The 26069-nt window shown below is 39.0% G+C and overlaps 3 protein-coding genes across 6 annotated transcripts; 1 reads left to right on the top strand and 2 right to left on the bottom strand.

Moving 5' to 3' along the window:
- Positions 1–208: 208 nt before the first annotated feature.
- On the bottom strand, positions 209–3850 carry nkapd1 (NKAP domain containing 1). Of its 2 annotated transcripts, none has more exons than XM_028572997.1 (6): positions 3691–3850; positions 3314–3390; positions 2300–2388; positions 2014–2154; positions 1750–1803; positions 209–1211 (listed from the first exon to the last, which is right to left on the bottom strand). In XM_028572997.1, the coding sequence occupies exons 1-6, from the start codon at positions 3797–3799 to the stop codon at positions 761–763; spliced, it is 921 nt and encodes a 306-aa protein (XP_028428798.1). In that variant the 5' UTR covers positions 3800–3850; the 3' UTR covers positions 209–760. The 2 variants fall into 2 exon arrangements, with proteins under 2 accessions (XP_028428798.1, XP_028428799.1); XM_028572998.1 differs by having other exon boundaries at positions 3626–3699.
- Positions 3335–22481, top strand: dixdc1a (DIX domain containing 1a). 3 transcript variants are annotated; one of them, XM_028572994.1, is made up of 16 exons: positions 3335–3429; positions 13150–13322; positions 16676–16833; positions 16948–17093; positions 18438–18530; positions 18780–18833; positions 18933–18983; positions 19234–19338; positions 19461–19514; positions 19607–19699; positions 20258–20335; positions 20622–20783; positions 20934–21000; positions 21189–21297; positions 21546–21654; positions 21885–22481. In XM_028572994.1, the coding sequence occupies exons 2-16, from the start codon at positions 13300–13302 to the stop codon at positions 21966–21968; spliced, it is 1386 nt and encodes a 461-aa protein (XP_028428795.1). In that variant the 5' UTR covers positions 3335–3429; positions 13150–13299; the 3' UTR covers positions 21969–22481. The 3 variants fall into 3 exon arrangements, with proteins under 3 accessions (XP_028428795.1, XP_028428794.1, XP_028428796.1); XM_028572993.1 differs by lacking the exon at positions 3335–3429 and adding an exon at positions 12714–13037; XM_028572995.1 differs by lacking the exon at positions 3335–3429 and adding an exon at positions 12714–13037 and having other exon boundaries at positions 19610–19699.
- On the bottom strand, positions 22470–25903 carry pih1d2 (PIH1 domain containing 2). Its single transcript, XM_028572996.1, has 6 exons — positions 25827–25903; positions 25445–25701; positions 23993–24119; positions 23669–23899; positions 23249–23523; positions 22470–23098 (listed from the first exon to the last, which is right to left on the bottom strand). The coding sequence occupies exons 2-6, from the start codon at positions 25625–25627 to the stop codon at positions 22958–22960; spliced, it is 957 nt and encodes a 318-aa protein (XP_028428797.1). The 5' UTR covers positions 25628–25701; positions 25827–25903; the 3' UTR covers positions 22470–22957.
- Between the last annotated feature and the right edge of the window lie 166 nt (positions 25904–26069).

Genomic DNA, 26069 nt, shown 5'->3' on the forward strand with positions numbered 1-26069 from the left:
CCCCCCCGCCCCCCACTAGTTTGTGTGAAGTCCCTAAGCTAAATGACGTTTTGGCTACACAGCCGAGTGTTAGTTGTGTAAATTCATTTTTGCTTTTGCTCTTTCCATGGGATTTGTTGAGAATCAGAAAAATACAGAATATCACCAGACTTATGGCTTTCAAAAAATAAAAAGTGTTTTCCACCATTTTTAACTAACAAAACCAATATTAAAAGAAAACAGCAACATAGATGTTTATTTTTCACCAATGGCAATGTGCTGCGTACAAAAATTTTAATTTACAAAAAAAAAAAAAAAAAAAAAGCAAGCAAATGCACATTTTATCATCGTTTGTCAGGAAACTTGCATTATTTGTCCTGTTTCTCAAATAAAATGTGCCATACAAAACAGGTCAATTCAGGACAGAGAAGGTCTTCTTGTGAGGCAGACAGCCTGAGGCGACAGTCGCTCACAATAATCAATCAATGAGCCTGCAGCCAACAGAATGATTAATAGGCAGGTGGTGGAGATTCCCACCTTCTCTCTTCGTGCTGTCTGTGGTGCCGTACAGTGTGCTTCGAGCCACTGCAGAGGTGGATGAGGTATTGCTACACACAGCGCCCACAGAGAGGGCAGACAGCACAAGTGAGTTGATGTCTAACAAGTACAATACATAACAGCCCTGCAGAGACAAGCCCTCTGAAGCTAAGGCAAACAAAGGAATCTGCAGTAGTTTTCCTGGTTGTTACCTGAGCTGTGCGTCTATCCATGTCTTTGAATCTCAGTCTCCAGAACTGTCATCCAGGCTCTCCTCACCGGCTGCTTTCCAGTTTTTTCTGCTCTTTTTTGAGTTGGGCCCTGAGTCTGAGTCTTTATGGGAGTCCTGCTTTCGCTTTTTGCGCTTTTGTGTCCGTCGCACCCTTTCTACTTCGTCATTACTGTCGCCTGAACTGCTCTCCTGGTTTCTCCCTCTGGTTTTTGCCGTCTTCTTGTTTTTATGTCGACTTTTAGTCTTTTTCCTCCGCTGCTTGTCTCTAGTAGCACTGCTGTCATCGCTGCTGATGTCGCTGCTCGAGCACTCGGTTTTCTTACGCTTTTCCTCCTCGTTTTTCTTCTTCTTTTTCTTCTTCCGAGAGGATTTTTTTGATCGTTTTGATAAGCTTGCTTCTGTGGCAGACTTGGACTTTTTCGTTTTGTGGCGCCTAATCTTCTTTGTGGCACTGTTTTTTTCACTAAAGACAAGACAAATTGAACAAAATAAGTGTAGGCTAGACAGGTGTAGTAGGGGCAATCCACCGATTTAACACATCAAGATCAATTTACGCGTCATATGGGGTACTACTCGACTAGTGAGACAGTTGTATAATCTCTTCTGGGGATCTGGAGGAGCTTTCTACAGTCTGAAAAAAATCAGGGTTATTTTAGTTTTGGCTTGAAAAAATCAATGTTTTAACAGACAGCCTGCTTTTTCTCTTAGATCTAATTATCTAAGAGGTGCGAAAGATTCATGTTAACAAGATGTGTATGATTACGGAATTCATTTTGTGAGGACTAAATACTGTGTATTGATAATATAACACCATATCCAATAAATGTGGGTTTAATTGCATTAAACGACGGTCATTGAGTGATGTGACAATTATTTTGTAAATATATCTCTTGCGTGGGCCACAACTTTATGGAAATACAGTGCCAAATATCTGGAGTGCCCCTTTAAAATCTGATTTAATTAATTCTTATCTCTTGCTTATTTGATGCATATTTGCTTACCTGTCACTTTCAAACTCCTCCGGATAAAGCTCCCTGAAGCCACTATGTCCCCACCTGTGATATGAACACATGAGATGATATAATGAAGACTTTTTAATCTCGTCTAACTCTCCTACATTTACATTATATTGTGGATAAATGTGCACTGTTTAGAATACAAATAGGGAAACCAATTCACTTTAATCTTTTTCACCTTTCACAAATGAAGCACTGAGATTTTCCCAAGACATGCAAAAAACTAAAACCTATTTAGATGTACTGTACCTCTCAGAATCATTGGCCTCAAATTCATACAGTTTTCGACTCCAGTATCGAGCCTCTCTGTCATCATGTTCTGAGACTCGCTCTCTGCTTCGACTCAGGTCTCTAGGCCGATCTGATACTCGATCACAGTGCATTTGCCCTCTGGAAAACAACAATCATCAAAACATCAAATGGCAACATACGGTCACAACTCTCTAAACGGAGAGCTACATTATGAAACAAATACGTTTTGGTGTCACTTGGGTTGAGGTGGCTCAAATTAAATTGGGACATTCAGTGTTGCTACCTCGCACTCTTTGTATCTGACAAGTGTTTGGGGTGGGACGTGTGGACCTCCCAGTTTCGCATTTTCCACATCTCCATCTCCTCCTGGATCTGCAGGGGATCAACAAAGTAAGTGAATTAAAGATTGCTCAGATGCATACACTCACACTCTCACACACATATTATGATTTATTTGGATTCAACAAAAGCATTTGGATATACAGAATTAAAATACTTATAGAGCTTATATACATGTCTAAAAAAAAAAAAACACCTGCATGTTAGTTTGTGAAACATTCAGTTTGTGAACCTGCAAAACCTGCCAAATATCATTAACCTACATTCATATCTAAGCTCATTGATATCTGTACTCAGGGCCTGGATTTGGATGACTGCATCAGAAAAAGCCAAAATCAAACTACAATCCACCTCTGGGATAAAAGTAAAACTTATCTATTTCAATAATTGATACCATTTAAGTGTTTTTTTTTTATAACATAAATGCAAGGATATGCTGCATTTATTTGTCCTATAAAACAAGCAATTTAAGGGACGTCACCTTAGGCTTTAAGAGATTGTGATGGGCCCTTTTCACAATTCTCTTATGTTTTAGGGAACAAACAATCGGTTAATTGAAAAAAGAAAAAAAGAGCAGATTACTCTATGAAAATAATAGTTACCTGCAGCTCTACAGCTGGTAATAGAGATTATAGAATAGTGTGCTTCAGACAATGTGAATAGTTGTTTTCAGGGTATCATAGAGCAGGGTTATACTTGAGAAAAGTAAGTGTTTCTCAGTCAAATCAATAGTTTACACTCAGTTGCCAGTCATCATCAGTTCAATACAATTGAACAGCACCACAAACAACAGCCTCCGAAATGATCATTGAGTTGAATCAACAGGCCTCTTTAACACACTGAAGGCAAACTATTTTCCAAGGCTGTTTTATTAAGCTGCATCAGTTGTAGCTAGGTGTACGTAATACAAATGGGTACGTTCCCCACCTGTCACAAAAACACACGACCTCAAACGCACCTTGTTGTGGGCATCTGTGTGGCGGATTACATTCTTCAACAACGTCTTCCCTAGCGGCTGCTTTGACATGATGACACCTGGCATGGATAAGTTCATTCATTCATTCATTCATTAAAGTAATCGACATAATAAACAGATATTTGGTTACTAAGCCTAAAGATAAGAGTAACAAGAACAGATCCATCTTCTTAATACATGACAGCTGTAATCATTACTGTTACATGAACACTCAACATCACCTTAGCCTAGCTCGCTAGCTAACACTGTAGGATATTCAGATACAAAAATATAATTCAAGCAACAAGAATGAACCTGTTTAAAATATGAATAAGCTACAACACTTTCGCCGTCATTTCGTAAATGTGTACAAACTGTACCGTTCCAAAACGAGGAGCATTCAAGAAGAGAAAAAAATAGGGCTAACAGTTTACAACCAGCCTCTACCGGCACTTCCGCTTTACTGACATACGTAACGATGTCGCACATCCTACGTCACTGAACATTGGAAAAAAAAAGGGAACCGTGATTGGTCCAATGGTCCCTCAATAACCGGGTAGAAGCTGAGAACCGTTCCAGCTGGTGGATATATTCAACACTGGAAATGTTTTAACTGCAAAATTAGCGATACCCGGTTTGTTTTTTGAATCATTGAAACGATAAATAAATAAATTCTTAATGACACAAGCTTACCACCAGTTGATTAAAGAACAAATAACGCTTGGCAGCAAAATAAAAAAATAACTTTTGCACTTTTTAAATCTTACATACAACAAATATAGGTCATCATTTAGCCATTATTAGCAAATCAACATTGAATCAACTGGCTCAATAATGTGAGATGAACGCTAGTGCTGATAGTTCCACTGAGAGCGCAGCTCCAGCTAATTATTTAGGTTAGCTTGACCAACAAAATATATATATATATATATATATATATATATATATATATATATATATATATATATACACTACCGGTCAAAAGTTTGGGGTCACTTAGAAATTTCCATTCCACTCCATTCCAGACACAATACCTGCTGAGATCAGTTGTATTGTTTTTTTTAACCAGGGCAGCAGTTTTCAGATTACATTATTTGCTTACATAATTGCAAAAGGGTTCTCGACTGTTGTAGACAGAAGTGGCTGAAGAAACACTTGAAATTCATGTTTTTTGGTCTAAACGTCATACCCAAATTAAAAGTGGTACAGCTCCCATATACTTTGACACTCAGAGGTGTGCCTGATATCATTGGAAAGGTGATTGATGTGGGTTTGTTTGTGTATTTGAGAAGTGTTGTATTTTGTAGTTTTTTGGCTTTTTTATTTGCACTTTTCAAATAGACATAAAAAAACGCACAGACATATTTGTAGAAAAGAATTCATATAAAATCCATTTTTGAGTCTTTTAGCTTCTGAATTTTTTTCTGTAGTAAGCTGAGACGTGGCTAATGCTGTGTTGTCTGTCACCTGTCAGATGTGTCTACAGCAGTGTATTTTAATAATTTTACAGATTTATAACTTAGACAGAAATAAAAAATCTCCATTCTAGCCTCTGTAACTCTGTGTCAGTAAGGCCTAGAATCGCCCTGACACTTGTAACAAAAACTTGAGATGTTTCCTTTCCAATGATATCAGGCATACCCCTGAGTGTCAAAGTATATAGGAGCTGTACCACTTTTAATTTGGGTATGACGTTTAGACCAAAAAGCATGAATTTCAAGTGTTTCTTCAGCCACTTCTGTCTACAACAGTCGAGAACCCTTTTAAAATTATGTAAGCACATAATGTAATCTGAAAACTGCTGCCCTGGTTAATAAAAACAATACAACTGATCTCAGCAGGTATTGTGTCTGGAATGGAGTGGAATGGAAATTTCTAAGTGACCCCAAACTTTTGACCGGTAGTGTGTATATATATATATATATATATATATATATATATATATATATATATATATATATATATATATACAACACCTTTCTGTGAATTTGTTTTGGAGTTGTTCTGCCTCTACAGGGGAATGTATAAATGTATAAGGAAGCAAGATTATTGGGTTGGCTTAGTAATTAAGTAAGGCAAAACCCAACTACTTGAGCACAACGTTATTAAAGGTGCTCTAAGTCAGTGGTTCTCAAACTTATTTCAATATGTACCCCACACAAAACATTTTCGGTAGCAACAAAATGCCTAGCAATATAAAGAGGCACAATACAGCGCTCCACCATCAGTGTCTGATTTAGAATGATATTGTATATACCTAAAAAACTCTTAAATACTTTCAATTTATTTCAAATATTTAGAATGTATCACTAAATGCATTCATTATTATAGTGTATCATTATTTTAGGAATTATGCATGAATGATATATTTCAAATAAACATATACCAAAGATCTAACGTACCCCCTGCAGTCCTCCAAAGTACCCCTAGGGGTACGCATACCCCCATTTGAGAAACACTGCTCTAAGTGATGTGACGCGTTTTTTAGGCTACAACATTTTTCGTCACATACAGCAAACATCTCCTCACTATCCGCTAGCTGCCTGTCCCCTGTACACACTGTAAAAAAAAAACGCGGTCTCTGTAGACAGCCCAGGCTCACAAACGCAGTTTGTTTTGGTTGCCGTTTGTGGAGCCTGGGCTGTCTACAGAGACCGTGTTTTTTTACAGTGTGTTCAGGGGACAGGCAGCTAGCTGATTGTGAGGAGATGTTTGCTGTATGTGACGAAAAATGTTGTAGCCTAAAAAACGCTTCACATCACTTAGAGCACCTTTAATAACGTTAACGTTACCCCCTTGAACGGGAAACAGCCAGCCTCCATAAAAAGTGAAAACAACTCCAAAGTAGTTTACTGTTAAACGTGTTTCTTGTTACCTAAAGTAGCAGCAAGCTGGCCACATATACACCCAAGAGTCACACTGGTTTGGTTCAGCACTACGAGAATGTGAAAGACACGCAAAGCTGACAGCTACAACTTTAAGACTGGTACAGTGAGACTCCATGACATGACATGAGTCACATGACATAGTGATGGAAGAAGTACTCAGATCTATGTACAAAACTATTAACATAAAACAAATTATAAAGTAAGAATAATGTGTATAATATTATTGGAGTATTGATGATTAATGTGTACATCACTTTAGTATTGCAGCCGGTAGCCTGAATGTGGAACTAATTTTAATTTATTCTCATGTGTATTACTTTATATATTGCTGTCCCCCTGGAGGGCAATAAAGTCTTATTGATATCATCATTTCATATATATATATATATACAGTATATATGTATATGTTGATTTTATATATATATATATATATATATATATATATATATATATATAGTTATTTGGAAAGTAAGGAGTAACTAAAGTTAAATAATCAAATAAATGTAGTGGAGTAAAAAGTACACTAAGTAAGTAATATTTGCCTCTGAATTGTAGTTGAGTAGAAGTTAATACTCAAGGCTTATAAGTACCTTAAAATTCTACTTAAGTACAGTACTTGAGTAAACTTTCCACCACTGGACATGGTTCCAATGACACTAAAATGGGTGTCCTACATGTAATGCACATTCCCAGTGAATTGTTCGAAGCCTCTTAGGTTAGCTGTTTTCTCCTTAATTAAAAAGAATATAATAAATAAAATAGTTTTTTCTAAACTGCACAATAAACATAAATTACAAAAATATGCTGTAGTTTCTCCCTGCTTCTTGTCTCTGTGCTAATCTAGGCTAAACAAGTCTTGGCCTGACTTATATCTGGCCCAAATAAAAACAAGCTACATCTGAAAAGTAGCTCCACCCTGCACAACCCAGTTCCACTAATGTAAAGTCTTCAGAGGGCTAGCAGCCTAATTACAGGTGTTAATAAGTAGTCTACTTGATTACATGTATATAAAGCAGCTCCATATTACTACTCACTAAGAAGATGATTGTGTGCTCCTGATATTGCCGGTGGGAGTCAAAGTTTCATCTTATTTTATTAGACCTTGACTTTGAATCTGCTGCTCAACCACACAAGTAGGCTACAGTCATTTCACTTGAGCTAATATATATATATATATATATAATAAGTTTCGACACCAGTTACTGTGGACAATTTTTGACGTGAATCATAGTTGACTGATAAATGATCTTTTTTCTTATTATTTCTCTCAAAATAGATCATGGGTTCAAACTTCTCTGAAGTAGGGCCTTTTAGTCTTTGTTCAAGTAGTTTAATGTACAAGATTTGAGACATTTGAGAACTAAACTGTTGAAGACAACGGTCAACATTTACTTTAACAGCAAGACCATTCTTATATTAAAGCTGCAGAAGAGTTCATTTATCAGTGATTGAAAGTAACCAACCACACACTGTACTTACGTTTTGAGGTACTTTGACTTTACATGATTTTTTCCATTTTCTGTAACTTTACTACACCACTGCATTTCAAAGGTATATTGTACTTTTGCTAGCCTAGAAATCTAGACGCACCCTAGTGGCAGCACATTTATTTTGCAGCCAGAGGGGGTCTAAGCACTCTCCATTGACTTGCGAGCTGGAAAAACCAAATTTTGGTCAGGCCAATCACATTGTGTATAGAGTTGGTGGGCGGGGCTTATGGCTGCTGCTGCTGGGAACAGCGGTCTTCTGGAAAACTTGGAGTTAAGCTTTTCTTTGAGAAAAGAACAAAGAACTGCACAGAAATCATTCTTAAAAAAGGAAGATGTGTTTGGAGTTTTGCCGACCGGATACGGCAAAAGTTTAATCTATCAACTAGCTCTGCTACCTTCTTCGTTGCTCTGCCTAGTTGTAGCGCTATCCTATTACGTGAAGAGGGAATTTGAAAGACAACCGTTTATCCCAACCTTCGGATTAAGCCCTGCCAATAGTGAGTACCCAGACCCTACATCTGAATGTGGGTCTGGCTTGTCAGGCTATACTTTTGCAACATCTAAGCAGCATTTTAAAGGTGCAGTAGGTAAGACTTATAAAACTAACTTTCTGTCATATTTGCTGAAACTATCTATCTATTGATCTGCATGTCAATCACTGCTCATGCACACGCATTCATTCTCCCTTGTGGGGGGAGGGGCTTAGGAGACCGTTTTGGGCTTTAGCAGAAAGGGGAGGAGGGACTGAGAAGTTGTCGATGTTCAAATTCTTGTTAGAATAATTACATTATCAAATAATAGACAGGGACCACTGAAGTTATAATAAAGTTTAGTTTACTTGCAAGTAGAATCAGTTTACAGTACTCACAGCCCAAGTACAGAAAGTGACTGCCGTAAGCCTCAAACAGTAGCTTATTTATGTGTAAAATACAATCATAACAGAATTTGATGTCGTCAGTTGTCCATCTTGTCAGTTTAGATGTTGTCTCTTCTATCTGGTCAGACTTGATGGCGTCCCCTCTATCTGGTTAGAGAGATGCATGTTTTGTCCTCGAGCCCCAGTCAAGATAGACAATGACTCCATGTTATCTTGTGGGAACAATTAATGTTATGTTTTCTTACTATGCAAATAGTTTAATTTAACAGAGAGAGAGAGAGAGAGAAATAGTAATCACTATAATATTATTCTATGCAAAGTCTAATAAATAACAAGAGGGAAAGTATGTATCATAATTTCCCTAACAGTCCTGGATCTTCACAATCCTACCTACAGCACCTTTAATGTTGCAGCTGGTCACAAGGGAAGATGTAAAACTGAAAACTTCCATCTGACTGCATAGTGAGTACTTTTACTCAGTTTACTTAAGTCAAATTTTATGCTGTTTTATTGTTGTAATTCTACTGAAGTACAGGTTCTGAATACTTCCTCCACCACCGCCATTTTTTACCCTTCGCAGGTCATTTTCACAATCAAGTAATTAATAAGCAAGATATATAAACATCTTTTTGACAGATTGCAATGAAATTTGACATATTTGTGTTCGGACCTTACTTAAGATAAGACGTGATTCTTGATAATGTTTTTTTTCTTTCTTATTAAGTATTTTACTTAATTGAATGAAACAAAAGCTAGGTCTTGTTCTCATGTGAAGGTTCAACTTTTCGAACCATTTTCTGTTATTAAGATAACAAATGTAGGAGGTTGTCCAGCCTTGGTAGCCTTGGAAGAGGCTCTAAGAGCTTGATAATTTCATTGCAAAATAGTTTATTTTACTATGGCAGCTATTTAATGCAAAAATATTTTGGACAGTGGCTGATTTCTAGTGAGAGAGACTGGCTTTCAACCATCTTTTACTCTCTTCAGTGTTATCTCCCCGGACAATAAACCTAAACAGCCACAGAGTTCTTTTCTAAATTGTATTTGACAACATAAATGGATGGGATTCTCTGGGACAAAAGCTAATCAGTCCACGGTGCTTCAAGCATGTCTGTTTGAAGGTCATTGAAATAAAAAAGATGGATGAATCTTGTTTCATGGCAAGCAGAATAATAATTTACTAAGAGAATCCATGGTGACCATGCAAACAATCTGTTGTATTTTAGCAAGTCATTTGATTTACAAATTGGCCAACTGCTTGCTGTCCTTGTGGCAAATCGGCTTTCTTCTCAGCTCCTGGCTCCCCAGTGGTGCAATGACTTTCCCGCCACACTTTGAACAGCAAAGTCACTCCTCATATACGATATCATCCATGCATAAATAGAATATTGTCTGTTCGAAAAAATCACTTTGTTTCCCCCAATTCCCTCAGTAACATCTTGGTCTGCACAGTCTTCATCTGCCTGCCCTGTACCTTAGTTTGTCCTTGGCCTATTTATATTGGAGCAAAAACATTCAAATAGGAATGAGTGCAAAAAGAAACAGTTATACTTTATAATACTAACTTTATAATACTAACTAATATACTAATTTTATAAAGGCTGCTTCAGGAAAGTTTTTTTCGAAAAGCTACTCAATTTACCAAACTGATAATAACACTCTAACAGTAGCTTCTTCTGACCAATATTCATGCCACTTATTCATTGGAAACAATACTTTGAATCTAGCTATTTAATCCCCCCATCAAATCAAAGTGCAAGTGAATGCACGTGCATGTGCAAGTGAAAGTCCCACCAGACAAGTTGATTCACTTTTTATTAATAAGGGGACAAATTCCACTAATTAACCCTGACAAAGCACACCTGTGAAGTGAAAACCATTTCAGGTGACTACCTCTTGAAGCTCACTGAGAGAACACCAAGGGTTTGCTGAGTTATCAAAAAAAGCAAAGGGTGGCTACTTTGAAGAATCTAAAATATAAGACATGTTTTCAGTTATTTCACACTTTTTTGTTAAGTACATAATTCCATATGTTTTGCATTCATGCATTCATAGTTTTGATGCCTTCAGTGAGAATCTACAATGTAAATAGTCATGAAAATAAAGAAACACATTGAATGAAAAGGTGTGTCCAAACTTTTGTCCTGTACCGTATTTTTCAAACAAATTTATTTTGACCATCATCTATTGATCAACAACCTTTGTACCATTAGGTGCGTGTGCGCAGAGTGAATGTGCGGGCTTAACAGCACTGGGCCACCGGAAAATGGCCTCATGCGATTGGTCCAGACTTCACACATGATAGCGTAATAAATGTTGTCTTTTACTTTTTTAGAAAGCAAATCATTTTTGTTTTGTCTTTATTGTGCCTTTAAAAAAAATAGAAGTTAGTTAAAATGTATGATCTCTCCGTCATTTAGGGTGAGCCAGTTGTTAAAGTGCAACGCCGTGCCTGGTTTGTATTTACATTATTTCTCTAAGAGCACCGACGAAATGGAATGACCCTTGTAGATAGACTCTTCTTCTTCTTCTTCTTCTTCTTCTTCTTCTTCTTCTTAACATAGTGTCCCTTAGTGTAAATTAAAGTTTATAGCAAAATGGCTCTTCAGAAAAAAAACTATTTGTCTCCTCTTATTTATTAAATAAAACTAGTAACCCTAATGTGAGGAGTATTGCCTCTGCTGTTTGATTTTACTACAATGTAAATCTAAGGCTGCCTTAGTCTGGTGGTCTACACACATTTCCATGACTCTGTAATATCAGTCTACAGTGAAGTAGCTCAGTAAAGCATGTGTTGATGGTGCTCATACAGAATTTGAGACAATGTCATTGAGTTCTGGGCAAAACTGCAATCCGCCACATAGAGACCTGTTTCATATACTTACTGATGACACCAGCAACATTTCTAATGACAGCGTGCTCATCCAAAACGAATTTCAAAAGAGTACTCAACACTCATCAGCACATGCCCTTTTGTTTCTGTTGCCTGCTGCTCAAACTCTAAATATGACACTTTTTACATTTTGGTTTAATCTGATGGCTCTTATGTTTCAGAGCAACTTGTAAAAACTTGTGTTTTTTAAGGCTTTTTGTCACAGTTGCAGTAAAAATGCTGTTTACTGCATACAGTATACAATGAGTAATGTGAAAAGAGCTGTAATTGTAAGGCAAGTTTGTTTATATAGCACATTTCAGACACAAAGGGAATTCAAAGTGCTTTACATAAGCATAAACATAAAAAACAAATAAAACAGGAAATAAGACCATTCATAAAAAAGAAAAGAAAACAATAAAAATAGAACATCTTGTAAACAACCTCAGGAAAAGCAGTGGCAAACGTTTTTAAGCCTAAAGAACAGTGTTGTTGAACAGTGGAGATTTCAAGTGTTTTCGAAGTTTATATCAGATCTCCGGTTTATAAAAACTAAAAGCTGCTTCTGCATGTTTGGTTCTGACCCTGGGGACGGTGAGCAAGCTTGTCCCAGATGCTCTTAAGAAGTCCGAATGGCTGGTAACCGAGTAACATATCAGAAATGAATTTTGGCCCCAAACCATTCAGTGCTTTGTACATAACTATATTTTAAAATCAATTATTTGATCCATAGGAAGCGAGTTCAAAGCTCTGAGAAAAGGGGTGATGTGTTACTCTCTTTTGTGAGAACTCGAGTAGCAGTGTTCTGAATAGGCTGCAGTTGTCTGACTGATGTTTTACAGAGACCTGTAAAGACACTGTGACAATAATGACAATAAAGTCTACTTAAAAACAGGAAAAAAAAAATGTAGGCTGATGTGTGCATTCTATAAATACCATTTTAAGTAAGCAAGTAACCCCATACTTCCTGTGACTGTGGAACTATATCATTAACCTCTCACATGTTTCGGCTTGTGTGGTATGCTGTTATGCAAGCCTGTGATTTTTTTTCAACAAACCACATAGATTTCCATCTCTTTTTGTCGATCCACATGGTTGCTTCTGATTTTAGCTGCAGTGACATACAGTACACAAAAAGCATTAGGAGAGGAGAAGGAGAAAATTGTCCTCCTCCTCCTCCTCCTCCTTGTGAAAGGAGAGAGCATTGAGGAAAGGAGGGAGGACACATGAGGGAGGGGGGGAGGGTAAACACACCCAGACAGAGCCATGTCTGACATCCTCGCTCACTGAAAGAAGGAAGGACTGATACAAAGCCAGTGCCGAGCAGACGAGAAAGAGGGGAAGGAGGGAGGGAGGGCAGAGGGAATAAATGCAAAGAGACCGGCAGAGGGAAAAAAGGGTGAAAAAGATGCACAAGAGCTGCATCAGTTCTCGTCCGCAAGGAACAAAAAACATTGTGTTCGTGAATGGGAGCTGGTGAGCTCAAGCACAAGGCGAGTGCAATGAGAAACCAGGCAGACTTTACTCGCTGGTGTTGCTGAGCAGCACCAATCCTCTCTCCCTCTATCTGTCCCTCCCTGCCAGCTAGGACTGAGCCTTGGTATGATTTAGGGGAAGGGTTCAGGGCTTTTGATTGGGATTTGGAGCTTTATGTTTTAGGAATATGCTGCTGGAGAGGATTTGAACGTGCTGTTATTTCTGATTGAACACAGTGTGCGAAGTGGAGACGCCTGCTGCTTTCAGGGCTGCTCCCCTCCCTGCTATCTCTGGCTGTGTTTGGGCTATGGTCCTGACTGAGAAGCAGAGCACTGCCCAGATGCGGGGCGTTGACTGTATGGGAGGTTAAGCCTGTAAACACCAGCATGGGAGCCAAACAGATGAAATGGTAAGAGCTGTTTTTTTTTAATTATCACTTTAACATTATGTCATTCCAGGATGCTATTTTTGTCTACTGAGTGCATCGGTAGCATAGATATAAATACATCAGGCCTAAATTCAGGAGGCTATACATCATCTGAATCCTCTCGATCAGCATGTTGGTGTCAGTCTCAGTGTTCGCAAGGCATTTCACCACAACAATATGACTTTGATACCCCCAACTGTGCAGGTTATTGTTCACATTGTTCCCAGTGTTTACAGTGCAGTAGGTGTGGGTGTGTCCCTGGCTGTGTGAGCTAAGCTGATATTGCCTAGCAACCACTGTCTAACTTCCATTACCTGCTTATACATTTCATGATTCAGATGAACATTATTAATTTTAAATTGTATTAGAATAACAAATACAAAATGTTTTGTCTACAGTTAAATATGGCTCACTTTTGGACTGTGCACATATTTAAAAAAAAAAACACCATCTTTGCCACGATTTGGTACAGTATTTACCAGACACGCCAACTGTCGGCTGCTGTATTGAACTAATCCTTTAAAAATGAACCGGTTAATGTATAGACTTTTCATGCTCATTACTGTTGGTGATAGAAATACACAGATACAAGTAAAAGTAAAACTTCCAAAACATAATGTTACTACAGTAGAAGGGCATTCAGAGAGTGCAGACCTCCACCAAGGCATGCCCTATCTTACAAAGTTTCTGCTACACACATGTATAGTCAGTTCTAAGACTTTTTCTTTTAATAATTTTAGGATAAGATGAAACTTTATTCATCCCGAGGGAAATTGCTGTTGCAATACATAAAATACCAAATACAAGTACCTCGCTTAAGCTTTAGCTTAACCTATATGTTCCAAATATGTATGCAATGTATTTTTTTTTCCGCAACAGCAGCAAACATCTAAAATTAGTTTGTTAGTTTATTGAACTGCTGCACGCTGAGAGAAAGATAGAGGGTATCTTGATTATGTCATCGTCTGCAATGACAAGATTAGTTGAAGGCAGCTGCTTTGATGCCCTTTCCAGAAACACTTAGGGATAATCACAGCAGCATCTGATAAGACGCTCAGTTCATGTTTTTTTTACGTGACCTGGTGCAATTACTCTTTCTGAGAAGCTGGAAGGATCAAATCTAACCGGAGTTCCTCAGTGTGGTGTATGTGTTATGTGACCAAACTCAAAAAACTAAAATTAAAACCTAAAATAAAAGTTTATATCTTTATACGCTTTCTGTGGCTATGCTGGCAGCAGGAGGGCAATGTCAGTCCGTAGGTTGGTTCTTCACTTAGTTCCAGACTGAAATATCTCAACAACTGTTACATAAATTGCCATGAAATGTGGTAGGCCTACAGATTGTTAAAGAAAGCGTTGGGAATTTGAACAAAAAAAGTTGATAACACGATGGCTTGATTTGCAAAAGTTGTGAAGGTGGTTTTATTTACAAAAAAGTGGTTAATCAAATGCAGGACATCCACAGCAAAAACATAACAAACAAAAAAACCCATCTTTTTACACATGGTTTTCACTAGCAAAGTTTCACATCACCTGTCTGGATTGTAGCCACCCTCAGACTGAAATCCCATGCTTAGGTGGCCAGAGGCTTACATATGTTAAGCCCCTTCCACTAGACCAAACAACTCTTAATTGCTTCAATTATCTCACTTATGTTACCATTTAGACATTTATAATTTCACTGCTAGTTTCTAGTTGAGTGTGACTGCTGTATGCCCTATACGAAGCAGCACTTTGCCTCAGCTCTGGTTCAGACCCAGGCACTGGAGAGGAGAGTTCAAAAATAATGTTTAAGTAACATAGTTTGTTGTAAAATAGAAATTACTTAAACTGAAGTGAGTGTTTTACTGAATGATATGTATAAAAGTGTGACTGCAAATAAATTGTCTGGCTGCTTTGTGACCTGATTGGGTTTACCCATAGACAGTATATAAGAAGGGTTTACCATGTGTCATCCAAAAGTGACAGAGCCTTCGTCACACAGATATCCAATCACTGACGCCACCATGAAGTTGACATTTGTGGTTTTTAGGGAAATGTCTCAGCAACTATTGGATGGATTGTCAAGAAATTTGGTTCAGACATTCATGTTTCCCTCTGGATGAAAAAAAAATAACTTTGGTGATCCCTTTACTTTCCATCTAGTGCCATCATCAGGCCAAATTATTTAATTATAATAATTTGATTTATGACCAAAAAGCTGCATAACATTCCCATCAGCCTCAGTTTTACTTTGCGTTTAGTTGTTGTCATGCTAATGGCTTAAATGGTGGGCATTATACCTGCTAAACATCAGCAAATGTAGCGTTGTCATTTTAAGCATTTAGCTCAAAGTTGGGCCTAAGCACAGCCTCACAAAGCCGCTAGCATGATTCCAGTTTCTTTGGTGGCTGAGCGACAGAACTTAGGTGCACATTATGGTAAGTAGTCACAGGGACACGTGCACTTACAATTACTCCATAAAGAGGCAGCGTGAACTCAAAAAGTGACGGATAATACAAGTGTAACGGCTTACTGTCTGTTGTGGTATTAGCTAAAATCTCACTGCATATGTATGGGAAACACATGTTTAACTGTGCAAATGCAATCCCTTGGGACATTCTTTGGTTTCTAAACAGTTTTATCCCACAGTTAAGTCAACAGTTTATTTTTCCCCCTCTTAGTTTTTTTGGCCTCGGGAGCGGGGTGATGAAGTGATGCCTCTCCATCCCTTCTCTAGCATAGAGTTTAGATCGGTTTCCCCAGCAGGCATGTTTTCCCATGCAGACACAGAGGGAGAAAAGAAGGAATCCCATGTTAAAGGACCATGCATAATGCCATAGGTCACAGGTCACAGTAGCTGTATCCTCTTTCTACAAACACAGCAGAGTGAAGATGACAGCCGGCCTCTACTTGAGGCGGCAGGAGATGGTCTCAGAAAACAAAAAACACATTCATACAAGCTGCAAAAACCAACCAGCCACTCAGAAACCATACTAGCCTTATGTTTTGAAATGATTGCCGCAAACTATGTATGTAAAGAATTGGGGGGAAATGACAGAGTTGCATGCATTCCTGCTCCAGGTTTTAATCTTCTGTCGTGCGTTCTCATTAATGTTATCATTTGTAAATAGTCTGTGATACACTGTAGTCTTATGGGCATTGCGTGTTTAAAAGCACATATGGTTTAAAATATTTAGCCCAGTTGGGATTAACTCACATTTTTATGCTTTTTGGGGAGTTATTAAAGCGTATATTTCCATTTCATGTTTGCTAGGCTTATTTATTGCCATTCATTTGGCAGAGATACAAACACACACACACTGATTCCTGCCTGTGCCCACCATCTGTTTCAGCCTCAGCTCAGCCAGCCCTGCTCACTCCCCGAAAGAGGAGTATGTTATCACCCAGTCCGCTGACACCCCGAAAGAAGAACCACTCTATGATCAGTCTGAGGACCAGGGGGAACTTCAGGATGACAAATCTGAGCTGACAGAGAAGAAATCTGTCACAGGTTGGTTGGCTGCACATCAACTCTTTTAGAGCAAGATGCGATGCAATGGATCCCTAAAAAGACGGGAAAAAAAGCTCCCTTGCCTCATCTCCCCTGTTCCTCTCTTCCTTTCAGAGGATGTGTCTCTGTGTGGATTGTGTCCCTCCCTCGGGCACGATGTGCAGGAAGAGGAGAAGTCCTGGGAGGAGCAGCTGGACGCCCACCAAGAGCAGCTGGAGAAGGAGATGCAGGAAGCCAGGAGGATGGTGTTCCGCCTACAGGTAAGTCTGTGTGATGACACACTTTAAAAACAAAGAACACTGCACCTGCACATTGACAGAAGGCACACAGACTGCAAATGCTCTAGATGAAGATAACAGCTCAAATATAGCACACAATTTAGCCTGGTTCCAGACTTCTGATCTTCTGCCCACATTTTGATGTTTTTCAGTGGTTCAAATATGTTCAATTAATTTGAAAGAATATGGATAAAATAATAAAAATGAATTCAAATAATGAAGAAACAAATCAACACCTGATTTGCTCTCGACTCTATTGCTCTGTTGAAACATTTGGCTGAGAAAGGACACGCTGCATCCCTGGTAAAGTTTCTCCGAGGTTAAAGGGGGTGAAAGTAGTGAATGTTATGATTGCCACAGCCTCTATAGTAATGCACCCACCTATAATCATGCCTTCTTTTTTATCCCACCCCGTGCCCTTGTTTTCCACCGGTGCACCAAGGAAGCCTAAGAATTACCAAAAGTCTGTTTGGCACACTCCCAACGCACTTGGCAGTTGGCGCCGCCGGTTAATAGAGTTACCATACCAGAGCACCTGAAAGTCGGTGGACAAAAAGGCAATTCAAGTGGGATTTATGGAACAGCAGGACACAATATGAGTGATCATCACCGCAGGCATAATAAACAGAAAGAAGCCGTGTCTGTGTGATGAGGTTGTTCTACCTTGCAAAGGGAAGCGATGTGGTTCCTTGACAACAACAAAAAATACAATTCCCCTGAGTTTTTTTCCTTGCACATTTATGACTTTATAGTCTCAGAGAATATCCAAGTTTTTTTTCCTCTTGAATATACAACTTTAATCTCGAAAATTCTGAGTTTTCTTTTCTAGGATATTACCCTCCTCCCCTGGCTCTGTAATATACAGTATATTTTTCATACAATGGCCATAATACGCCACCGTAAAATAGAAATTAGAAAATAGTATTTATATTTTGAAAAGATTCCATTGCTATTTTATTAAGCTTGAAAATATTGCTTAACCCTTAAATATATATTGTTTTTGTGTATGTACTGCAGCTGTGCACTGTATGTGTGGGTTAGAGCAGGTGAGAGGATTAAGTCTGTCTGTAGCCTACTACTGCTGGCTTTTCAATATTATTTCAATTTGATTTCAACAGTTCAATCCAGTTCAATTCGCTGGCTTTATTAGCAGAAATGGGAACCTTGTTGTGCAGCCAAGTATAAAAATCTCAAACTGCTTTATTTACAAATACAGAAATAAATCAGGCTTCTGCCATGTCTATGTCGTTATGACTGCTTACAGGCCTTCACTCTGTGTGTCTATATGTGTGTGTGTGTGTGTGTGTGTGTGTGTTTTGTCCTCAGGCGTTGCTGCTCCATGGCTCTCTCCCCGAGGAGGACCAGGATGGCTCTGTGAGCTTCGGAGATAACCGGGTGGCTAACGCTGAACAGCAGCTGGTACAGTGCCTTCTCTTCTGCTAAATCGAGAAACCAACTCTTGCTCGCCACTTTGTGTGAAGTGTCAGTGTCAGCCCTTCTGTTGTGATGATGTTTGCAGCCGTCCCTCCTCTCGAGAGTGGCTACTGTAGAGCACAATTGAATCTCTCTGATCTGCTAGCACGCTGTCAAGCAGGCCCACTGCCTCCTCATACGTTCTGACACGTTTCCATTCTCTAATTCCGCTGCTCATACCCTCTCCCTTTGAAGGTTCTTATCCGCAGTCGTCTGGACCAAAGCATGGAGGAAGCCCTTGATCTTAAGGTACAGTTAGTAAATGTAATTAGGTTTAATATAGATGAGCTGCCTTACAAGCAAAGAATGTCTTTCTCTAATGCCTCTGTTCATTTCTGTGGCTCTTAGAGGGAACTCCTGAGAAACAAACAGGAGGCTCGCCACCTTCAGGCCATCAGGGTAAACAAATTATTTAAATTATTGAATTAAAACGGATTAAAGCATATAATTAAATCCATTCCACTCTTGGGGTGTTCCAAACTGATTCTGCAGTTCCTATCACACACCATATATGTTTTTTTCATTTCTTTATGAAGAGAATACATTTTGGAGGATGGTGTATGCTGTCGATGAGGCAGGTTGGAGGCATTGTATCTGTATTCAGGTCTTCTCTGGGACTTTACTTTAATCTTCCTCTCTTTCTCATTAGGATGCTCTGCAGCAGCGCCTGGCGGTACAGGAGGATGCTGTGCTGCAGCTAAAGCAGGAACTACTGAGGTGCAACATGGCCAAAGATCAGCTGGAAGGGGAAAATGTGAGACAAGCGATGATTTCCGTTTGACACGATAAAATATTTGACTTGCTTGACCCGTCGATGCAGGTGTATGCGAGAGTAATATACCACTCATATATAATGCCGTATATATCTGTTTGCAGGCAGAGCTTAATCGCAAGTTGAGTGAACGGAACAAATTACTTAGTGAATATGAGGTATTGTCTTTTATTATTTACACGTCAATGAATTCTTTGGATACATACATGCATATGCGGACTTATGCCATCCATGTTTCTTGTCACAATAGCAGCAGCTCGGGAGGAAGGACAGAATACTGCAGCAGCAGCAGCAAAAGCTCGATGAAGCTCAACATAAAGCACATGAAGTCGGCCTTGGACGGGTAGGGATCGTGATACGTTTCAAGACCTGGCAACAGTATATATTTGGATGTAAATTACATATATAATAATAATAATACTATTTATGTATATAGCATTTTTCAAATCACAGTGCAGCAAATTAAAATCAACAATTTCTAAAATCAAATATATAAAATTTTAAGGTAACAAAAGGCTTTAACTGGATCAGAATAAGCAAGTACAACCAGTTCCAGTCATATAAATTTGAAAAGTCAAAAAAATCAAGTCCAAAAGCTCTACAATAAAAGGATATTTTCCTTAGAGATTAAATGGGCGAGGCAGGCTTTTTCTGTGTTTTTGTTATTGTCAAAAAAATCCCATGTTACTCAGTGCAACTCAGTGCAACAGTGGCCCATCGATGTGTTTTAAATAGTTTTTGGGACAACAATGGGGGCTATAAGCACAGAGGAATAAGGTATATCAGGCTTTGGCTACACTGGTTGGATTTTGTTCTATTCATGGCATTTGTTCATAATTATAGAAAATCGCCAGCCTCATCCGCCTTATTTATGTATTTAAATGTTTTGTTTATTTTGCAGCCATTCAGGATTGAAAGTGGTGGGTACAGTAACTCAGTGGCTTCGACATCTCCTGCAGTATTCCAGCACACTGCACCAGTACGTACCCTTTTTATTTAAGTCTTTAATCAATACTATCAATTGCTCTTTACTGTGATTATTATTATTATTATTATTATTATTATTATTATTATTATTATTATTATATGGAAGTTCATTTATGGTAGGAAAAGAGACAAAAATGAAAAAACACATATTAAGTCAATTATTAGCTTTTTTGTGCTTTTTTTCTTGATGGAAAGGGGCTTTCATACTTAGCCTTAACATGAAAAACATAATGGCATTTATAGAAATTGTTTGATTATCAATAAGCTGTTTGTCACAGGGGGAAGAGCTGCAGCTGGTCAGGGAGGCGTTGCGTAGTTTGAGGGACAGCTTTTCTGGCCATGACCCCCAACATCACACCCTGGACACCCTGGAGCAGGGCATGTCCAGTCTCATGGACCGACTACACACTTTGGACAGCCAGCGCAGACAGGACAGAGGGGTACACACACACACACGCACACACACACACACACACACAAACCATTTCAGAGTATATCTTAAAAAGGAGCAACACATCTGTCACCTGATGAGTGAGTCAACAACAAATGACATCCAAGTGTTTACCATGAGCAATTGGTTCTTCTTCTAGGAGGAATTTAAATCACCAGGACGCAGAGCCAACTCGACAGACCGTGACTCCTGGCCGCAGAGCTCAAGTGAGGCAAACAAAATCCTTGTTGTTTGTTTAGGATTTGTCATCCCCTGCAACATCTCAACTCTGGCTGTTAAATCAAATTGTGCCGTTCAATTTCACTGCTATGTATTATCAGCTGAGAGGCTAGAGCCATTTTAGACTTTGGCTGTGGAAAACAGTATTTGTTGTTTTATTTTTGATTATTTCCAGAAATGGCGCACTCACACAGCAGCCCCGGACTGGACACCGCCGTCTCCACTAAAGTGCTCTACTTCACTGATCGCTCGCTCACGCCGTTTCTGATTAACATCCCAAAAAGGTGAAAAACAAACGCATAACAGCGTTATTATTTGTTAGTGTTTGTCACTGTAGCGTGCAGGAATTTTAAGCAACTTGCTGTTTGGATTAGGGCTGCACGCTAAAAACAAATGGCTTGATTCAGACATGAACTGAGCTGCATATAGATGCTTCAGTATCTGTGCTGGTTAAATATTTATCCTAAAAAAAGCTTAATGTCTATGTGGGTGTATGTGTGCATAGATCATGACTGACAGTGTGCTCTTACAGGCTGGGTGAGGTGACACTGCGAGACTTCAAGGCCGCTGTGGACAGACAAGGCAGTTTCAGATACCACTTCAAGGCCCTCGACCCAGAGTTTGGCACAGTGAAAGAGGAGGTAGGCGTGGGAGTAAAATTATAGCCCTTATTTCTTTTTACATCAGCTTCAGCAGGCAAATATAAAATGGCAGTTATGGAGTAAGATATGCTAATAATAGCTGTGGCTGCGCTATACTTCAAAACACTGCAGGAGGACTGAGTAGTCATTTTCACTTTTTCTCCAGACCTTTGTACGTCATAGACGTGAGTGGTTCTTAGATATGTAAATGCTGGATATTGGCTGTTCAGGTATTCCAGGATGGAGCAGTCGTGCCTGGCTGGGAAGGGAAGATTGTAGCGTGGGTGGAGGAGGACCACGGAGAGAGGAGGTAGAGCTCAAAAGACCCAATATCACCACTACAAACCTCAGTTGTTCCCACTGGACCAGGATTTCACTGAAAATACTTGTGATGCCATAATAGAGAAGTTATAATACAATTCACTGGGACCAATGGGTATAACACCATTTCGATAAAAAAACAAGGTTTTCAAAGTGAATGTTTCATATGAAGAATTTGACTTGATGTTTGGGTACCACTTATTATTTTTGTTAAAGGAATGGATATTATACATTGTTTTCAGCTCATAAATTAATTAATATGTGAGACTACCAATTAATGGTCAGTATTGTGATACTTGAAACTGAAATATGAAAGCAAGTTAATGTGATTTTCCAAAAAATAACACATAATAAGCTGTGCTCTAAAAGGCTGTAATCAGTGGATAGTATGCAAACCTTAAAATAAATGTTTACTGACATTTTTCACACGTTCCAGATTGCCAAATAGTGATGTTGTTGTTCTGCATCCATTTTAATGTTTTAATAAACATGAATTATTGCATGAATCATTTTATTGTGAATTATTCCCCCAGAGTACGGTAATGACACTGTACACCAGCTCCTAGCCATTATACACCTCCACTCATACACCCACACATTAATAAACAAAACCCACAGATTGTTATTAAAGTTAATTAATTTTTTTGGGGAGTGGTAAGAATTGCATTTGCTGCCGCAGATCAACCCACACAGCACAAAGCGACACAGTGAAATATTTGTTTCAGTAAAAACATCATTTTGGATTTGGGAACAGATAAGTTTACATGGGGAGCTGTTAATTGTTTGTTAGCTGAAGTTTTGAGGCAGAGCATGAGTCCCTCCGTAGTGTAATGTGTTCACAAGGCTTATTTTGTTTGTTTTGGTTATGTACTTTGAGGATTCTCAGTTCCAGAATTCACTCTTAGCTTCCCAGTTTCTTCAGCACATCCCCAGCACGACTGATCACTACTGTGTGCATTTGTTTCTCCATGAAGGCAAATGGTCAGAAAACATCCACATCCACCCTCAAAGTAAGCATTCGTTTCTTCTTGTTAAAAATGGCAGATGCAGTGTCTTCAATCACAGTTTTGGGGAATTCTAAAAGCAAATAGTAGACATCCTCCACTTCCAGCAAGACGTCGTCCTGTGGAGAAAAATTACATTCAGCACACTGTTTGACTCACAAATGTGGAAAGTGGTAGTATGCATTTTTTATGACATCCAACTACGCACTGACACATTGGATTGTAAAGTGGTTGATTATAACTGTTCAAGGGAGTGTGTAACCACTAACCTTGGAGATTCTCAGCTGGCACTCTGACATGGAGCAAACCTTTGGCAGCTCCACTGTCAGCTCCATGCTGCGAGCAACTCCTTCGTTATCAGTCTTCACCTCGAGTTGGTACTCTGGCTTCTGAGGCGGCACAAATTTACTGGAGATGACCTGGATCAAATCCTTCTTTTTGTTCTCTGCAGTTCTGCAGATAATTTGGGCTGCTGGCTCCTTGTGTTGTTTCTCTGAACGTAGAGAGGAGATCTGCTGCAGAAGGGCAGCTGGGGTCTGACTGGCTGTTAAAAGGAACACGATGGATTATTAGAAACTATAGTAGAAGGTGAAAGATAATACACCTGCAGCAGCAAAGGAAAATAGCTCCAACATAAAGAGCTTGTAGCAGCTTATTGGCTTATTGGGGTATAGGACTAATTACTCTACCCGTGTCTGGTTGTCCCGAGGTGTTAGGCCACTGCCGAAACCCAAGCCGGCGGTGCAAGTCATCTGGGCTACTTTTTGGGCTGCAGCTGACGACAGTGTACTGCTGAGTTAACCTCATCCCATGCTGCTGCTGGGCAAAGCTCAGGGCCAGCATATACACTTCTGTTTTGTTTTTCTTACTTTCCTGTAGCACTGCAGGGTTTAATGCCACATCCAACACAGTGTACCAACCTGCAAAGGAAAAACACAATTTATTTTTTTTCCTGTTTACATCATGTAACAGTTCTGTAGCTTGTGATGCAGCAGCACAGCTTTGTATTTTACCTTGACCTTCATTTGTGTCTGTTTCTAGTTTTCCTGCACACACAGGTAAAGGCCTGCTGGGATCCTGAGGTGCAGGCACACGTTTCCAGCTGCATATGTTGATATACAGTGACCCTTTCTTAGGCTCCTGTTGAGGACACAGTTTGTCAAAACACCCTTTCTTTAAACTTTAAATGCACACAGGTGTGGCAGCTTTTGGATTAAGGGATAGTCGCCGGTAGAGCTGAAGTGATTAGTCAATTAAGTGATAAACAATTTTGAGCAGAAATGGCAAATAATTACTGGTTTCAGCCTCTGAAAAGTGAATATTTTTTGGTTTTCTTACTCCTCTGTGGTAGTACATTGAATATTTTTGGGTGTTATACTTGGACAAGACATCTGAAGATGATACACTGGGCTTTGGGAGCTTGTGATGGGCATCCACTATTTGCTTGAGAAAATGATATGTAGATTAATCAATAATTAAATTAATCTATAGTTGAAGCTCTAGTACAGTGATTCACTAAGTAGGGTCCATGGCACTCTGCAAGGGGGTCTGTGAAAAGTTTTCAGATTTATTAATTGAAATGAGCAAGATATCATTTTTATTTTATTCTTTTTAAAAGACTTCATAGTTCAACAAATTATTGAATTTTTAAATCTATAATTGTTTATACATTACATTCTAATCTAATAAATCTACAACTCTTGGAATCTGCAATATGTTTAATACATACATTTCTCTTGTGTAGTTCTTTCACATAACTAAGACTATAAAAGTGTAAAAAAAAAAAAGAGGATAAGGTTACGTCAAATTATTCCAAGGGACATGAGGGGCCCCGTCATGGATGTGTGGTCCCTGTATATTCTCAGTCTTGTAAACTGGGGTCCTTGGCTGAAAAAAAGACTAAGAACCTCTGCTCTAGTAGGTACAGCAGCAGCAAAAACTGTCCTGTCCTGTTAGTAGTGTCCTGGGACATTCAGACACTGTCCTATGACTCCCAGACACTGTCCTGTGACTCCGTGTGACTGTCCTGGGTCATCATGGGTGTCACAGGACAGTGTCTAATTGTCCCGTGACACTCCTCAGGACACTACTAACTGGACAGGACAGTTTCTGCTGCCACTGCTTAAATCAACCTGATAGACCACAGTGGACATATTCACTATAATAATACAATAATATAAAAAAGTATAACTTACTGATAATGGATTTCATCAGGTGCTCAGTGTTAGCTATATCAAATTATGCAGCTAACCCATCAGTGTCCATACTTTTTTTTTTTTTTATCGACGGTGCCATAACGTTAACGTTAGTTGTAGTTTTACAGAGCAAACGTTATCGGAATTTGTCACACTTTCCAAATATAATGGGAGAATATTTTTTTGTTACAGCTGCTTTTAAAGTAATTTTAAAAACGTTTGCAGTGACAACTTGTTATGTTTAAAGCTGCTGCCACCGACGTAACTTACCACTATTTCAGTGCACAAACAACAGTCGAGTTCAGGCGGTGCATTGAATTCAGCTCCTTCCTTCATCTGTTTCCCAATGAACTTGCGGTAGGCTGTGGGGTCATTTTGAGAAAGATCATCCAGGATGGACCAAAACTGGTTGACTTGCTGTAAAACATCCGCTGTACTTCCAATGGAGGCCATCTTAAGGTGAATGTCTTATTTTGAAGTTAACGCTAACCAGCCACTAACGTTAGTTATGCTAACTAGCTAGCTGTCTGAAAAGAAAAAACAGGTTAACAAGAAAAGCTGACGTTAGAAAACCAGCTTGTTTACAGTATTACAAATTAATTTAGCTATTGAAAGAGGCTCTAAATATAGAACATAAATATAACAAACTAACGTTAATTTCTGTCAACTAACAACTAGCTAGCTAGCTAGCTAACGTAAAAAAAATCAACGCTCGCTTAGCTAATGTTGTCAGTTGCTATGGAAACCAGATGAGACGACCCGTTACACGGAAGCCACCTGGCGGTTAAAGGCGGAGCTGCAGCTCAATAATCACACCGGACACAGTTTTAGAAGAGCCATAATTTATGTTTAATACATGAAAAATATAACGTAGAAATGCATTTTGATGTTTCCA

This window comes from Perca flavescens, chromosome 3 (genome assembly GCF_004354835.1).
Source record: "Perca flavescens isolate YP-PL-M2 chromosome 3, PFLA_1.0, whole genome shotgun sequence".
Taxonomy (NCBI): domain Eukaryota; kingdom Metazoa; phylum Chordata; class Actinopteri; order Perciformes; family Percidae; genus Perca; species Perca flavescens.